This window comes from Pleurodeles waltl, chromosome 6 (genome assembly GCF_031143425.1).
Source record: "Pleurodeles waltl isolate 20211129_DDA chromosome 6, aPleWal1.hap1.20221129, whole genome shotgun sequence".
In the NCBI taxonomy this organism is placed as follows: Eukaryota; Metazoa; Chordata; class Amphibia; order Caudata; family Salamandridae; genus Pleurodeles; species Pleurodeles waltl.
This window is the reverse complement of record NC_090445.1, coordinates 1,014,618,552-1,014,637,310: the sequence shown is the minus strand read 5'-3', so window position 1 is coordinate 1,014,637,310 and position 18,759 is coordinate 1,014,618,552. Positions and strand designations below refer to the sequence as shown.

The 18,759-nt window shown below is 42.2% G+C and overlaps 1 protein-coding gene across 2 annotated transcripts in view; it reads left to right on the top strand.

The window, feature by feature from the left end:
• Positions 1-18,759, top strand: part of MEGF6 (multiple EGF like domains 6) — a 1,002,006-nt gene that overhangs the window by 507,407 nt on the left and 475,840 nt on the right. For both annotated transcript variants that reach the window (XM_069239937.1, XM_069239938.1), the window contains exon 5: positions 4,410-4,532. In XM_069239937.1, the coding sequence (XP_069096038.1) occupies positions 4,410-4,532 (123 nt within the window). The remainder of the gene's footprint in view (positions 1-4,409; positions 4,533-18,759) is intronic.

Sequence of the window (18,759 nt, the reverse complement as noted above, 5' to 3'; positions counted from 1 at the left end):
ACATAAACCAGACACCATTGTTAGTGCAATCAACTTTGATATTCCTTGAAATGTGAACTCATCCTTTAAAAAAATCCAACACTACATCCAAGTTGATTACACCCACACGTCTAGCCGTAACCCACTTGGAGGTGTAAACCACTAACAATAGAACATAGCTCTTTGAGACTGTAAGAAGCTCAAAAGGGCCCAGGATACCTAACTCAGTTTATACCCAGGCTCATCTGGGATCTCAAGGGGAGATAGGGGAGTTGATTTAACTACACATAATTAATCATTTCTTGCACACAAATACAAGCCTTTGCCACTACCATCAGTTGACGATCGACTCAATGCCACCAATACGGTGTCTCACCCGAGTAACTGTAAGATTCCTCCCTAAGGGTCCCTTGTAGGCTAAGTTAATTATCTTCTTCCTAAGCCTCCTAAGAGGACCCCATCATTTACCCCCGATCGGCTTACCGTCATTGATGCATAATTCTTCTTTCATATTCCAGAACCATTTCACAGCTTCCTTCAGTTCCCCAAACTCTTTCAACCTTCAACAATCAGTTTTATGGTTGTGTTGGAAATCTCATCATCATCGCGAGCCATTTTCCATTCTACAGGACTTCCGGCTTCAACGCTCATCTACATCTAAGCTGTGGAGCCCTTCTCAGTATCAGTTTAGTCGAGTGGCAAACATAAAAATGTGCCTCTTGGTTTCTTGATGCCTGGAACACAGACCCTCCTTCTATCTCTTTACTGTAAGGTAAACTCTCTCTGCATTTTTACTGGTGAGGAAGGCTACCCCAATAGTAAAAACTTGAAATGCAGGCTTGACTATGCATAAGCCAACAATTTATCACCTAATACTGTTCCTCAAATTTCTTTATTGAAAAAAAGCAAAAGCTATCACCCTGTAGTCACGATTTACTCTCTGAGGCAGCACAGGGCCTTTTAAAGTAACACAGTAAGAACAATTTTCTAATGTAGGTCAAAATGGCCCAATGTGTGCATCCTTCCTATTTCCTCTTTCACAGTCAAGAACTCTACCTCACACTCATCTGATCATTTAAAATGAGCACCCTTTTTCATCAAATGTTTTGAGAAGTTGAACAGTACTGGCACCTACCTATAAACTTAGAATAGTACTGCGATAGTCCCAGGAACAACCTAACATGCTCTTTGTTAAGGAACAAAAACCTTAGGTATGCCCTCCCACAGCTCCAACTTGTGGCTAATCCTGCCATTTGAGATCGTATGACTAAGATGGAACAGTGTCACCACATGGAGCTTACAGTTTTCTTGCTTCAGGGTGAGCCTAGAACTCTTCAACCTCCATAACACATTTCTTAATACTTTATCATGATCTTCTTAATCCTTCCGAAACAAAAGCATATCGTCTTGGAAAAACAGTACTTGCTACCCCATGAAGTATATTCTTAATTTCTTCATTACACCTTGGAAATAGGCTGCGAGAGAGGCAAGTCCAAAGAGAATCCAGACAAGCGTGTTATCCACAGCACAACAAACAATGTCAAATTCCTTGAATCTCTATGCATTAATATCTGATGATACCCAGATGTTATAAGGGATAAAGTACACCATACTATACAATATAAGGATATTGCAAGCCACTGAGGAGTTCCAATATCATATACAGGAATGAGACGAAGTTCCTTTATAAGGTCATGGAACTATGATGTGACTTGAAATGTCACTTTAGCATATGGCACAGGACATTTTATTCCCTGTAGTACAGGTGGCTCCAGTCAGTTGATTGCAAGCTACCAGTACCTCGCAGACACCGTGAGAGTAGCTTGCAGCAATGGAAACAATTGTCAGACCCTTCTATTTTCGTTCAAGCGGGGACGAAAGTAGTTTGCCTGCTATTTTTTGCAGCAGAGTCCCCTATAATCAATCCCCCTTGTGGAGTTTGCAAACTTTCCCTGTTTGCCTTCCTCCTTGCAGAGTTTTTCTTCCCATTGTATGGTAATTTTAACCACACTGAAATATCACTTTCACTCTAATTCAACCCAGATTTTCTGTGCCTGGTTGGGTAGGGGTTAGTGAGTCAACTCTACAAAGAATATCGTACATAGAATTGTGTTACTGATAACTAAGGACATACGCTACATAACTCGTAGTAAAACTCTCTGTTTTCAAATAGATGTGGCAAATCGAAAAGAATTGGCAAATATTAGCTATACTACTCCAAAGGATTAATAAAAAACTGTACAACTGTATACACCCATGCTCAATACTAGATATAGAGTATTACATCTTTCATACATTTCAGCACACAAGGATACAGAGGGAAAGAAGATAAAGTGATTCGTCCAAGATCACACAATTGGTAAAGTTGGTAAAATAGAATTAGTACCCAAATGTCATGTTTCTACAGTACACAACATAGCCCCTTGAGACTATGTTGCGTCTGCATTTGTGTTTCTCATCCCAGTGCACAGAGATACTTTGAAGAGGAGGAGACACCACAGAGGCAAGGAAAGATGGCAGAGATGGCTGCTTCTGAACACCAGAGCAGCTCCACCACGGATCTCTGTAACTCGCCAACCTCCCCTTAATTTCTGTCTCTTCCCTGACAGATGATGTGATCGTCGCTACACCTTGAAATTAAACAGGTGTCCCCATTACAACACCAGTAGGGTGTCTGGTAGTTTTGATATGAATTTGTCTGCCCGTGCTCAGCAGACGCCCACGGCTGGGAACATCAACAGTGAGAACAGCTTTGCAGGTGCAAGATGTGGAAGAAACTTGGCCTAGCTCCTCTGTGGCGCTTAAGTGTTTGCCAGATCATCCCCAAATGCTTCTAGATCACGTTCAAGAGTAAATGGACACCAGTGGGGATCCTTCTGTGACTCCAAGATGGGCATTGAAGAAACTGTTCAATGCTGGAAAAAAAGACATTCCAAGCCTTATTGACAGACTGAAGCAAGGGTTGGCCTGCTGTTGCAGTGTTAAGGTGAAGGGTTTTGCTTCCCAGTATGTAGAGCTTTGCGTCACATTCACTAGCTTTTAAAAAATATCCCCTTACCAGCTGGGCCTCTGAAAAACTGACTCTGATCTCGGACATCAAGAAAGCAAAGCTGACCCACATTGTCCGAGATTTGGGGTTCTGTGACTCACTTGTTTATACAGGGATATAAAACTATAGAGGCTTTGAGGTGCAGCAAGTGTTACATGCCAAGATATCATATAAAGACATATCATCTGACATAAATATGGTGGTCTACATATTGTTTACAATAATGTCCCATTAGGTTTAATTTTCTATTACCAACTCTGATTGAGAGATATTTTTCTAAACGTTCAGTACACCAGATTCATAGCAGGCAATATTTGGGGTATTATTCTGTTAGCCCACCACACAGGGTAGCTATGCATGCTACGGACAACACACCCAATAAAGTTCAGCAAGGTGGTACAAAAATCAAATCTGTTCTTTTCAATTCTATTTTTGGGGAAACGTGGATTTTTTTGCATAGTTTCACTTTGGGTTGTATCGCCAAGACTTTGATTGGGTGGCAGATGTCTTCATCCACCATTGGCAGAAACTAATTAAATGGGGATTCTGTGGAAGCTTCGCTATCATCATGGCCTATCTGAATTAAATTCAAATTACTTCATGCTGTTTTTTAAACTTTTTGCAATGATCTTTATTATTTCTTCTTTCAAGTGTTTAGGAGTGCATTTTAAGTTATGGGTTCGCTTACTTTGCACATGGGATGCAGAAGTAATGAGATCAAATATGTTAGTAAATTCAGATTGTATGTATCAGGCTCAATGGGACGTCATTTGTGTAATCTGAATTCTGTAATGTCAGCACTTTTGTGTCCGGGACGTAGGTCATATCGAATGTGCCCATGAAAATATGTGTTTTCATAGCGCATGACCCTAGCTACCAAGCAAAGCGGTGCTGTTCAGTTGGGGGAGGAGGGGGCACTGGTGTCAACATCTAACAGCTTCAATCACTACTGACAGTGGCTTGGTGAAAAAGTTGACAAAGTTGAAAACGTGTCAACGGAGGGAATTGGCGGCACAAATACACTGGTGCCTCGTGTAACAATAGTTAGGCAACGGAGAGTCCACTAAACCGTTTTGTAGCAGCCAAGACAATGCTTAGCAACCATTTGAAATCCAGCTCCATTTTAGAAGGTCATTCGTCCACCATTTTCCATGTATAACCGAACTTCCCCAGTAATGTTCTCAAAGGCCTTTGGCACTCCCCCAGCCAACTGTGCTGCTTGGTCATTGCTGTTTAAACTTCATGAGACATAGAAAAGGCAGATTTTCTGCAATTGTTGTTTGACAGCTAATTCAAAATGCAAAATGGTGCCAATGCAAATTTGCTACTTTCCTGGCTATATCAGATTATAACATTTGTGCGCTCCCTTTCCATTGTGCAGATGTGAACGAATGCGAAGACAAGAATGGTGGCTGCGAAGCGCAGTGCTGCAACACCATTGGCAGCTTCTACTGTAAGTGCCCGGATGGAGAGTCCTTGAAGGAGGATGGGAAGACCTGCGAAGGTACTGCCATTGTTGCTGAGATTTAAGCATGATGTGGCTTCATTGGAGGGCGTTAAATGGGGAATGCTCAACTTATCATCCAAGATTGTCAGACTTGCATTCCATTTTACATGCATTTCATTGTGGTTGAGTTGAAACCCACAGTGAGCTTTTGTGGGAATGCCTACTGAAATTCGATTTGACATGGTATATAAAATGAAAAATGTTGTTATAAATTCTCCCCAAAAAATGTTTTTGAAGTTGTTTGGCAGATATGTTGCAGTACTACATCTAAGGAAATATGAAATCACTTCAGCAGAGTCGATTTAAAGAAATTTGGCAAATGGGGAAGAACAGATCTATTATAGTCAATATAATCTACAAAAGAACGTTTGATAAGCTCCATACCACATAGCCTCTTTGTAGCATTCATCAAAATATTTCATCTCAGAATGAGGAGAAATGGTTGATTTTATATTTCGACAGCAAAAATACATTCTATTTTTGGCATAAATACTTCCAGATACATTAAAAAAATAATGCCTTATTCTAAAGTCAGAATTTGTTTAAATGGGCTGAAAAGCGATAGAATTGTGACCAAGAAGTGTAAAAGAGTTGTATGGAAGTACGATGCCCTGCACCTGAAATATCATTAAATATAATAGTGGCACACACTACATATTTCTATATTTGGTCACGGCAAGTGTTTTCCTTTTAAGTTTTTCAATATTCAAATTAAAGAAGCAGCTGCTTTGTTCACCAGCTAGTGTTCTGCACTTTTAAGACACAATGGGGGTCATTACAACCCTGGCGGTCAAAGACCGCCAGGGCTGTTCCGACGGAAGCACCGCTAACAGGCTGGCGGTGCTTCCCATGGTATTACGACCGCGGCGGAAGAGCCGCGGTCGTACCGCCGGGACCGTCGGTTTACCGCCACTTCAATCCCGGCGGTTTTAATCCGCCAGGGCAGCACTGCCCAGGGGATTACAAGTCCCCCTGCCGCCAGCCTTTTCCTGGCAGTTTGAACCGTCAGGAAAAGGCTGGCAGTATGGGGAGTCGCAGGCCCCTGGGGGCCCCTGCACTGCCCATGCCATTGGCATGGGCAGTGCCTGGGCCCCCTGACACGGCCCGTGCAGCTTTCCACTGTCTTATATGCAGACAGTGAAAAGCGTGACGGGTGCAACTGCACCCGTCGCACAGCCGCAACACCGCCGGCTCCATTTGGAGCCAGCTCCTGTGTTGCGGCCGTGATCCCCCCTGGTCTGGCGGGCAGAAACCAGGTTTCCGCCCGCCGGCCCAGCGGGGATCTCAAAATGACCGCGGCGGGAGTGCGGCCGCATTGGTGGCCGCCGCCCGCCAAGGTTGTAATGAGGGCTAATATCTTTAAAAAGAGGAACTTGTGAAGCCATCTGATCTTACAGTTTGCTATTTGAGGGCCAAGGCGCCAAGAAGCAGCTTCATCTTAAGGATTTTTGGTCACCTGCCAAGACATATTTAAGGTCCCCTGTTTGTAAATTTGCGCCCAATTTTCTGCCAATTGAAGTCTGTCTGATGCCAAACAATCTTTCAGAATCGGGGTTCTAACAAAAATAGTTGAAATATGCCTAAGGCCCCCAAATATTCTTAAGAGGCTACTGGGCATCGTGAGGCAAACTTAGAGGTTGAAGTAGGCAGAGAAGAGTGAGGCTGAGATATGGAAATAGACAGAGGTAAGTGGGCAACTGCCCACTTCGCCCATGCCTTAAAACGTTTTTGCAAAGAAGCTGTCGAAAGTTAACGTGAACTCAATTCAGAAGGCTTTTTCTGTGTGTAGTTGTTTTTCAGGATAGACAGGTGGGAATTGCTTGTGAATTTTCAGGAGCAAAAAGACATGCGCGAAAGCCACTTTGTAGCACAGGTAGCTAGCTAGAGTATTTCACCTACTCCTTTTTTTGCTTTCTGCATTGATGCAATAAAAATAAAATACATTGAGGAAAATTGACTTTCCCCATTGATTAGTCCTGAAGCAAAGGCAATTTCAGGCAGGAGACAGCTAAAATAAAGCCATTTTGGGTTTTAAAAATCGAGAGCCTCCCACCTGAATTGGGTTTGTTGGCATGTATGTTTCTGGCACGGATATCATGTTGTTCTAACAGGAATACCAAAAATGCAAGTACCAGAAACTGGCTGTGGACTAAGGGCCTGATTTAGGAAACGTTAGCGCCACCTTTACCTAATTTTTTGACACAAAAGCGACTCAAACCTACAAAATATAATTATAAAGGCAGTGCTAACTTTTTATAAATCAGGCCCTAAGTATCAGATTGGAAAACTTGAAACAACGATGAGTACACACATATCTGCTAGGCCTAATTATAATAAATAATTTCCAGGGAATTGAAAGGTTTCTTACAAGGCCATTGTCACAAATGGCCACTAGAGTCGGGCAGAGTCAATGCCATGTTAACATACCACGTGACCTACTGTCCTATAGTCAGTGGTGTAATGAAACATAAGCCCCCCCCCCAACTCCCCTGCACAGTACATGGAGGGCCCCCACTCCGGACTTACTCAGGAGCTCTCAGGCCAGAGGACTGTGCTGAGGGGCCCCCTGGAGCTCGCACCCCCCAACACACACACCGCAGGGGCTGCAAGGGACTTTGTTAGGCCAACTCCTATAGTTCTACTGGCCTCTTAAAGGCTTCTAGTGAATTTGATGATTCAGCATCCTCGCCTTAAACGTTTAATGGACAGACATGGAGGCCTTCTAGACTTCCAGCAGAAGGTGTAAGCAGACTATCAAGCGGAAAATCGCTGAACATTATTATTGCCTAGTTTTTTGTGCTTATTTTTGCTACTTTTTTGCCCCCTTTTCATCTTAGACAACTCATTTTGGCTAGCAGCAGGCCTTATTTGCAAAAGCTGCAATGTAAGCGTGGCGATGATTGGTTTATGGATAAATCGGACATCTGGCCCATTCTATTTATCAACACCCCATACCATTTTCTCGTGCATTACATGACTGGCATCCTTTTTTTTCTCTCAAGTGAAATCATCGCGTGCTTTTGTTTCTGGAATGCAGCAGTTCTCTCAGTTTTAGTTCGCAGCTGTTGCCCGTCTGTCAGAGGTGGTGCAACCGCCATTCTTGTGGTTTGGGAGCGTGCAGGGCTTGTTTATGCGAAATATTCAAAACATTAGATCCCTTCATTTAGATACCCCGTGCAAACCAACGAAGAGAGGAGCGGAACGGTGCGCGTGTACAAGGTAACAAACCCCTTAGCTAATTCTTTGGACAGGCCAGGGCAGTCTGGATACTGTGATTGTTCCTTTAAAGATGGCGGAGATTAGGCCTCTGGCAACATTTGATATTTTTCAAATGGAAAGACTTTTTTTCATTTCCGTTTTCATGAACTCTGTACTAGGATCAGTGCTTAATTTGTGTTTGGTGTTTCCGGTGCGGCAACGGCACTTATTTTTTGCGGGCTGGCACTTATTCTTCTGCCCCAAGCATTTGCTGCGAGCAAAACACACATATGGGAAAGACGGAGGAAGAGAAAAACGAAAAAAATTCGCCATGGGAGAAAGCAGAAAGCTGCACGAGTGAGGTGAAGGGACAGGGAGTGACTGTAAATGGATTGAAGAGGCCCGAGAAGGGTTCAGGATTACCCTGCCTCAGTATTCCGTGTTCCCAGATTTAATAGCAGCAGCCCTGTGTTTAAGAGGAGGGCTTTGGGCACTGGCACGATTTTAGTTACAACTTAAGCACGGATTAGGATGTTGTATCCACTAACTCTTCACACTGAATTCAACATTTTACCATTATATTGGCAATGCTTTAACAAAAGTAATGACTATCATTATTAGCTCTGGTTTCACAGTTCTGACCAATTGTTTGTTGCTTAAAATACATACAAGAGAAGGTTTTAGGCCCATCCAGAGGAGTATTTATCTCACCTCCCGTGTATCATTCCACTGTCTTTGAAGTGATTCCATTGTCATGCATGAGGAACGTTGTAACACTTAAAAGTACACTTGGTCATCACACTATCATATTCATTTCTTTTTTTCTGTATGCAACCTATAGGAAAACGGTATTTTTTGGAAAAATTTCTGGCTTTAATATGCTCAACAGCATCGTAATGCATACAAACACCATTTGTAAATGCCTGATTACATGCATTAACATACAGAAGCCAGAAGATATAATGGACATCAAATTTGACTTTAAAATATGATCCACTTTGCTAAGCCAACTTTAAAGGAATTCATGATATGTTTTCACATGTCTCTCATTCGAGACCTCTGTAGCCAGTTTAGTCTCATTTAGCTGATTCAGCCGTTTTTTAAATGTGACTCTATCAAGTGAGGATGGCATGATGAAAGGTTTGCTAGACCAGCCCATGTAGTAAATACATCCTCACGACTAATCCCTTTCACAAGATATGGAGTTAGTCCAGATAAATGTCTTTCAGCCAATGAATTCACCTCCACATCTATAAAATGGGCTAAGGGCCTCAACATAATTTTCCCTATTGCATCTGAATATAAACCATCCAGCAAATAACTGGAAGTAAAATCAGCAATTCTTTTTGAATTGTACTTCCTTGCTTGGTTTTGTATGTCTTTTATAAATAGGCTTGAAGACTCCTGCTGGTAGTGACGAGAAAACACCAAATACATTATATTTGCATCAGGTTGCACCTGGTTGTTTCTTTACACATTGTTAGCTTTGTAGTCTCCTCGATGCTGATCGGACAAATTTGACCATCACAACATATACTTGGATGAAACACATCATCACCAGTGGCATAATGTAAAATAATGCAGAATGTGACATGGTCCCCTAAAGTCTCCATTACCTTGAAGGTTGGGGGCCACTGAAGGATTGGGATCCCCCTCAGCTACAGGGACTGAAAGGGCCTATTGTGCACCCCTGATCATCACATTGTCTAAATCCAGTGAAGCTTCCAAAAATGTCTGATTCCCAATGGTCTTACAGAGCTATTTGACTGTTCTCTAAAAAAGAGTTGAAAGGCTTTCTTTTGTCCGAAACTGAAGTAAGATCCCAACAAATGGTCAAAAGAAGAAGCAGTTGTTTGAAAAAAAGGGTGGGGTTATTTTTTGCAATTGTAAATGTTCATTTTGCATGCAAGATTCTGAATTATGGTGCCCACGATCCATAGCCTAGAGGTCTCTTATTTTTGTAATTGGCACTACATTCCACGTTCTGCCAGATGGAATAATTTGTGATGGCTGATTCTGCATAAAAGGGACAATATTTCAATCTACACCTCCTTTATGGAATCTCCTGCTCACCTTGGTCTAAACATTTCCTCCATCCACCTCCTTCCCTCAATCTGCTCTTCCTGGTATCATCAGGTTAACAAACCATTTCAGTTCTTCCTTAACTTATAAACTCAGCTGTGATCAAACTCAGATTTCATTTTTTAATATTTTGACATGCAGCTTGCAGCGGAGAAATTATCGCACCCAGACTTGCAGGGGTGTAGGAAAGGCATTTTTACCACAGGGAAAATGTTGTGATCACCATTCTAGTACACAGAGACTTGATCCCTATGTCCTAAATGTTGAAAAAACAAATAAAGTGTAGGGTCCAGGGTATGGGTACCCTGGCCCTCTGGACTTTGTGGAGTCCACAATCTCCCCTAAGGCAAAATTAAAATAAACATATTATTTGGATTGCTGTGATCCCGCTGGACTCTTGCAGGAACCAGCAGAACGTCCATGCTCCCACAAGAGTCTTTTTGGATCACAGAGGCCACATTGGTTCCTGTGAGAGTCCCAAAAGACTGGAAAACCATTAAAAAAGACGGGGTGTGAGTGTCCGCCATGGGTTGGCCATGAATGGCTGGTTGGTCCCGCTGCTAACCCACTCCACTCACAGCCAAAGACTGTGCATGGTGGGGTGTGGCCGCTCATAGGGTTTGGCCACAGGGCCTGGCCTTTCGGCAGCACACGGTTGGAGTTGGCCTCTCTTGTAGGGTTGGGCGCAGCTGGCCTCAAAGTGAGTATAGATAAAGTCTTTGCACGACAGGGGTGGATGTCCATGTTGGTTTGGGGCATAGGGTCTGGCCACGAGCTAGGCCCTGAGGCTAACCCTTTGTCTGTGTGAGGTGAGGGGTTTGCATTGTTATGTATGCAAATAAAATATTACTTTGTGTTAAAAAAAAAAAAACTAGAAATTCACTGAAAAATTCACAGGTTAAAGTGATGTTATAGTTAGTTTAAAAAATAAGGTTAAACATCACTATTTAAACTAAAAAACACTGAAATTCACCAATTATATTTTCAAGTAATTATAACTCACGCCCTTCCCATGCACTACTTAGGATCTCACATATTACATCACTCATTATATGTTCTATGAAAATTATAACATCAGTGATGACATCTAAGATTATATAATTGATGACAACACTGCTGCATGGGAGGAATACAAGTTATTGTTACTTTAATAACTGATGATAACCTAACCTATCACCTAACTAAAACGTCATTTTAGCCTTTGTTTTGTTATTGAACATAATTATATGTGTGTATATTCGTATGTATGTATTAATTTTAAACGTCAACATCATTTTATCTAAGAATTAGTTCATTTCTGTTATTATTCTCCATTATTGTCTTTTGGAATGTGCTGCAGTACCAGCGAGGGGCTTTGTGTGGTGCTGAATTGATCCAAGGATGCGCTAGATTATATTTACTACTGTTTTGACACATTTAGGGATGCAGCAACTTTTCAAATGTAGTTTGTAAGTTGAAATAAACTTACTCTTTTATGGGTGGGTGTTTTTGTAGCCTCCTATTTGTAGTAAGTATTCCTCATTCCTGCCACTCCCCCTGACCCTCCCACATGTACTACTAGAATATGGACCTAGGTGTACAGAGCTATCAGCGGCGAAGATCTCTGCTTAGGAAAGATATGGGAGGTCGATGTCTCTGTCCACAGGTTAGTGAATAGCATTTAGTTAGATATGAATAATACTGCTGTATGTAGTACAAAATGCAGTTTGTGAATAGCGCCTCAGTGTTTAAAAACCTCAAATTATCCTCAGTGGATGTTTATTGTTGCACCCCAGCATTCACTAGGTGCCCTGGCCTCCCTTTATTTATTCAGACGATCTGCTCACATGCACCACTGTTGTAAACGAATTTTAAGTGACTAATGTTTTTTTAAAAGTGCCACACAAAAATTAAACGTTGTTGATTTTTCTGACTCTCTGATCTGTAATTGGCCTCTTTCAGCCACTCTCTAGCTTCTCTTCAGTTTGAGCCATGTGAGCTGGATATTACTGTCACTGGTATATTTTCTCACTCCTTACCAGCACAGCTTTAAAAATCTTTTTAGGAGGATTTCTGACAATAGTCTGAAAAACTCAGCTCAGCAGCCTGGTGGTTTATGGCCTAGTCTGGGAAGAATAAAGTGCTCACTGAATCAAAGGTAATCTGAGAGGACTAACCGGAGTTACTCTCTCTGTGCACCAGCAGGGGACATTAACATGAGTGACCATTTCCCAATAATACCGGCACTCTCCTTTAACAGAAGAAAACATCATAGGCAATGCGCAGTTTATTCTGTCAAAAGGTTCATAACCCCCAAAAAGCGACTTTGAAGTGTTGGTGATTTTTTTTCTTTCATTTTAGGTGTGGGTTTTGAGGGCACAGTTGTAAGACAGACATATTGCTAACAAAATATAGAAATATATAGGGACAATTTTTATGAGCTCCTAATGCCACCGGGGCGTCACTTTATGTGACGCTCTGGTGGCGCTGTGCCCTGGGCTGTATTTACAATGTGGCGTTAAGCCATTTTTTGTGGCTTAATGCCACCTTGTAAATACAGCCCCTTCCTAAGCAGCACTGTGCATGGAAGTGACGTGCAATGGATGTTGCTGTGGGCATGCCACAGCAACACCCATTGCATTTTGACAACGCCCCAGATTTATGCATTTTCGTAAATCTGAGGCAGCGCCAAAATCTAACGCCACTCCAGAGGTGTCGTTAGCAAGGCACAACAAGAAGGAATACTTTTATTCCTCCTCATTTTTTGCTTTTTCTATGTGTGCTGCATTCTGCAGCACGCATAGAAAGAGCAAAATGCCAGAAATTATTGTTTATGTGTAGGAAGGTGTCTCTTCCTGCACATAAACAATCTTTCAAAATGACGCTTTGGCACTTCTGTGTGTGCTGTATTCTGCAGCACACACAGAAGTGCCAAATCGCCATTAGTCATTTTTTATCTGTGGGAAGGGATACCTTCCCGCACATAAACAATCAAACCCCTCAACGTAGACATCCTTGCACGATGGTGCAAGGGTGCCTGTGTTGGCACTAGGAAGCTCAATTTAGCGCCAGCGCAGGGGGAAATGCAGGGGTGCGCTATATTCTAAAAAATATGGTGCATCCCTTCATTTCTAAAGTGATGCAGCATTGCGCTGCCAATTTTGGTGCAGCACCGTGCTGTGCCACTTTTTAGTAAATCTGGCCCACACAATCTGTTTGGGTCCCCGCCTTTCATCCCTTGGGTTTCTTCCAGCAACCTCTTTCAGCCGTTGGCTTGAGACTTTGTCGAGCATGTCTTGCCACAGCTCAGTGCAGTATTTATCTCTCACCAAATGCTACGGTAAGCTTAGATGTATCCTTGCACCTCCACTCCAGTGCTTGCTTCGAACTGCATAGGGGACTACTTTCCAACTATAAACCTCTTTATCCTGCCCTCTGTAGCCTCCGGGTCTTGCCATAAAATTTGTTAATGGATGTTTGACTTCTAGCTAGCAAAACCTGTGCACATGAAGTTACATTCATACTATGGCACTATGTACTGAAAATTCTGTTGTGAAATCTTTCTCGTGGGCATGTTAAAGTAGGCCGGTTTGCCTTACCATATAAATAACTTCTGTTTCCTTAGTGCATTGTAGAAGGCAGTTACCAAAAGATAAATTAAACCTCATTTTTTTGTGAGGAAGTGCGGCGGGTGCCGAGGGCTTGTTTAAAAATGTCAGTTTTGCTGCCAGCATTTTTCTCCTAGGTGCGATAAAATACCTTGCAATGCATTTTTTTACCAAATTTGACTGAATGTTTTTGAATATTAAAGGGCGACGCAGCTAATTATTCACCTTTTAGCTGGTGCTGTCCACTGACCTCCCCATTGCATTCACTGGCTGAGGTACAAGGTACTTACAGCCATGCCTGCCACAGTCCCACCGCACAAGTCAAGGCCACGACCTGTAGGGAAATCTGATTTCTCCTTGTGCCAGTCCACTTGTGGCGGACATTTCATTCTTCATGTACTACTGTGTGGCCTCAGCATTGAAGGAGCTTTAAGATTCAATTACAGATAAAAAGATGAACGATGACAGGCGGGATATCACAAAGTACCCGATGATAAGGATGGCGAGTAAGGCAGCTATATGTCAGCTGCAGTGAAGGAGATGGGTGTGTGAGATGAGTTAATGAATCTGGGTGAAGCAAAGATGACCAGCAGAACCACTGATAGCACTTTTTACCTAACAACTTTAAACCATATCTTGTATCATTTTAATTGGAAATAGTATGGGCAGGAGAGATCTAAATGTCACTGCCAGCCAGATCTAAACCGAATAATAGGTGAGGAGGAGCCAATAAGATCCAAACTCACATCCAAACAACTAGTAAGAGTTGTCTGATTACACAAAACGATAACCGCCCTGCAGGACACTGCAACGGAGTGGTGAAAGGGCATAAAAGGCGTGTGATTTTACATTTGTAAAATGCATGCTCAGAGAATCAGATATTAACATAGATCACACAAAAATGAATATAAAGAGCAACACACACGAGGCGTCTATACTAACAGAGAGCGAGACACCTACAGACACTTGTGTTTATAGACACAACACAAAGCATCAGAACTATGAGCATCCATGCATAAAAACCACCAGACATACAGCCACCTATGCACTAAACCAACTCAGAGGATCATACACAAATACACAGAACAAACAAAAACATAGGGGCATAGCTATAGTCTGTTTGCGCAGCATTTGCATCATTTTTTTATGCAAATGTGGTGCGAACTTAACTCCATATTTATATTTTAATGCTAGACACGTCTAGCGTCAAAATATTGGAGTTTGCACCATTTTTTGGATGCGTGAACCTACCTTGTGTCTATAAGATGCAAGGTAGGCGTTCTGATCCAAAAAATGGCGCTATCCCCATAGCGCGATATTTATCCCACCGTGCAAAAATGACACACGGGTGGGATATGGCCCCAATTAATGGAGCTAAGCTTGCTTAGTGCCATTATTTAACACCTGGGTCAGGCCAGGCATTAGGTGACCTCTGGACCCATTTCCATGGCCAAACACCATGGAATGGGCCTACAGGTGCCCACACCAAGCCCCAGGAACACCCCACCCACATTAGAGGGACACCAGAGGATGGGGGAAAACCCAACCCAGGTAAGTATGGTAAGTATAGATAAGTATATATATATTTTTTAAGTGCCATTGGGTGCCCTAATAAGGGCCCCCCTGCATGGCACTGGGTGCAATGGCCATGCCCAGGGGACATTGGTCCATTGTGCTGGCCATTGGGGTGGTGGACATGACTCCTGTCTTCTCTAAGACAGGAGTCATGTTTTAAGACAGGAGTCATGTTTTAGGATGGCTGTGCCCCTGAAAATGACGCAAGGCTGGTCAGCGGTATTTTTTTTGCCGCTAACCAGCCTAACATTATTTTTTGCTGCACAACCTCCTAACCCCATACCGCCACACCCACACGGCTAGAGTAATTTTTGTTGATGCTAGCACAAGCTTAGCGATGGCTTGTGCCATTCCATTAATATGACACCCGGCGGGCACTCAAGAATGGAGCAAGCTGGCGATAAACTTTTTGGTGCAAAACTGCGTTAGTGGAGTTTTGCACCAAAGAGGTTAAATATGCCCCATAGTGCCAATAAACAGTAACCCAAAAAGAACAAGTAATGGACGGAATGCTGAAAATGTCAAACATTCACCCCAGGTTCAGAGATGTAGACCTAAATCCATATTATTTTTGCTACCCATGCCATTCCAGTTTGGACCCAACCATATGCAAATCAGTCTTGACCCTGCTCACCATGGGAACAGTCCTGGCTGATGAAGGGTGATACCTTGAAACCAATCCAAGGATGCTTGTTTCCGGGCCTGGCAGTTCGGGCTGGACTGTTTCCATGGGGAACAGGTGAAGACTGATTTGCATATGGCTGGGACCAAACTGGAGTGGTATGGTGAGCAAAAGAATTGATGGATTAAACCCAGATCTGTGATGGGGTGAATTTTTGATTGGTTCTGCATTCCATTCATCCTTTGTGTTTGTTTTCTTTTGTCGCCCTAAGTGCGCCGGGTATGCCGAGATGTGGGACCTGGGCTCACTATGCCACTATGTTCAAATTAGTCTGGTTGATGAAGGGTGGTTCCCTGAAACCTGTCCTAGGTTCCTTGTTTGTGGTCAGGGTGGCCCTAGCAAGGCAGTTTGGCTTGGACTGTTCCCATGGAGAACAGGGTCAAGACTGATTTGCATATGGCTAGTACAAGCTGGGGTGGCTTGGTGTGCAAACAAATTGATGAATTAAACTCACATTTGTGACTGGAGCTGAATGTTTGGTCGGCTCCGCATTCTGTCCACCATTGTGTTTGTTTGCTGTTAACAGTAACCTGACATGTCTATCTGAATGTAAATGCTGCATGCAAAAAATAAAGGCTACTTTTTTTATTTGAGGAAATTATTGGTCCGGAACCACCCTTATTGGAATCACTCTTTTGGTTAGTTTCAGCACCAAAATCCTTTGGTTTACATTATAACTCCACCTGTAAGATAGAAAAAAGTGCTGAAGCATTAAGATAGAAAATAGTTGTCTTATGAAATTTGTAAACAGAGAAATGAGAAGGTAAGAGGATGGGAGGGGTTCTCTCTGTGAGTCCTTTGGAACTCTGAGGAGTAAGCCGTCTCCTTCTGAACTGTGACATGGCTTGAAGGGGTGGGAGGGACGGAGACCTGCTCATTTTAAGAGATTTCCGGAAACTGATCATCTCCCCTCTGTTCCACAGAAGAGGTATCCTAGCAAGGGCATGTGGCACTAAACTACCAGCCTACAAACTTCTCGCTCTGTGTGTGTGAGCTTACAGAGATTGCCAGACATTTTGACAGAGAGTGAGAGAGGGGGATGGACAGATAGATGAATGCAGGTCTCATGTACACTTCATCTTTAGACTTTCTGTGGGAGAAATTATTTTCAGGATTTTGAAAAGAGTTGAATTCCATTACCCTTTAAAACCTAAGCCTTGTGAAAGTGAGTATTCAAAGACTCAGTGTGGTGGTGTTAAATAAAACTGTTAAAGCAGAAATCTTAGCTATATATTAGTCATAGCAGACTAGATAGCCGTTTCATACTGCAGGTCGATGAACCGAACTGAATCTGCTTTAAATTAAACATCATAGGAAATACGCCATAAACAATCAATTTAAGCATATAATAATCAATTCGAAGGTCAATAACCACACAAGTTTATTAAGAAGTTAAAGGTTTATTTCCCTATATTAACAATGCTAAAGTTACGAAAATAATTCTCAAACTCAGATGATACATGTATAGAAACAATAAAGGCTGATTTAGTCGGCATAAGAATCTAAGCTTAATCAATATAAATAAAGATAATATCTCAATGGTTATTACACAGAACCATAGCAATAGAATCTGAGTCAGATAACTTGTATACATTTAAATAACAAAACAAAAGGGATCAATGACGATTCATGTGTATGAGAGTAACACCTCACTAACTTGCATCTATATGCAACATGAGGTCCATCTTGGAAGTATAGAAAATACAATCCCAAGATAACCGGCTGCTGCTATGGGCTTTTCTTGTGCCACAGCAAGTTTACAAAAATTGGAAAAGCAAGCAGGCCAGCCAAAAAGCATTGACAAAGTGGGACTGATTGGCTTTTCTAAAGCTTGTTTAAAGTATAACTATGCAGCAGGTACAGAAATGGGAAAATTCTTAAACCATAGTTTATAAATGTAGTCTTCCTGCAAGTCACCTACGCTCGAAATATGCTGTTGACACCCTTGTATATGGTGTATTTCAAATGGATTTTATTTTTTTAGATCTGTACCAACTCCTCAACTTTGCCCTTTTCCCCTTCCTCCCCATCGGCAGTTCTTTAGGACGTATTGGCTAAGGATGACAACAGAACCTTGTTGAACCTCAGGAATCTTTTTTTGCACACACTGCTGCACTCCTTCAAAACCGAGTTACCACTTCCTATAACGGAGCTCCAATTGCTCTGTTCCACTGGTGTTCTGCATATGTTTACTGCAAGTGTTATCATTTTATAGGTGTATTACACATGAGTAATTCCACTGACTCTGCATCATCAGGTGCTACAAACATACATGATTTGACACTCAAAACCATAAATTGTGTCCTGATGCTTAATTTTACAGTGTTTTACCAAAATCAGTTTGCATTTCAAAGTATTTGGATTTAGATGCACTGGTAAAGCAACAATGCAGACCTGTTGCCTTTGCTGTTGCCTTTTGCCTGTGATGTGCAGTATCGGCAAAAAGAGAAAAAAAACCTGTGTCATGATAATGGGTCACCCTAGCGCAATGATGCAATTTTTAGCTGTTTTGTTTTTGTCACCATGCATGTTCATGAATACGGCATGACAAGGTCAGCATTTTGTGTTCTTTTTTTATTTTCTAGGTGAAGCGAGCAAACACTTTGACCTGTTATAAGTATTGTGGGCTTTTGCCACTCCAACCTAATGCCCATCACTTTAACTCATTCTTGGGTTTTCCTTTCAAAAATCACTTGGTGTAGTTGGTAATTGCTTTATGTTTGTCCCGCCTTGAGGCTGTTTTTGTCACACCTTGTAGACTGTCCCTCTTACATGGATTATTACATGACAGGCATTATACTTCAGTATGGGAGAACTATTTCTTTAGTCTCTCCCTTTCATGCTGCATGGGAGCCACATCACTCACAGCCTGAAAGACACAACAGTGTGAACTTGATCGACGGTATTTGAGCGCTGGTCATATTGCTCACAGTTACCTAATCAGAGTAATTTCTTGTTGATCTCTCCTTAAAATGTGAAATTGGTGAATGGTATACAAAAATAGAAATCCTCAAAGCATTAGCGGGTCTCCCGGCACAGTGGGAGAGCCCATACTACAATATTCACTGCATTCGGGAAACTCATCCCAGAATGCTTTGCA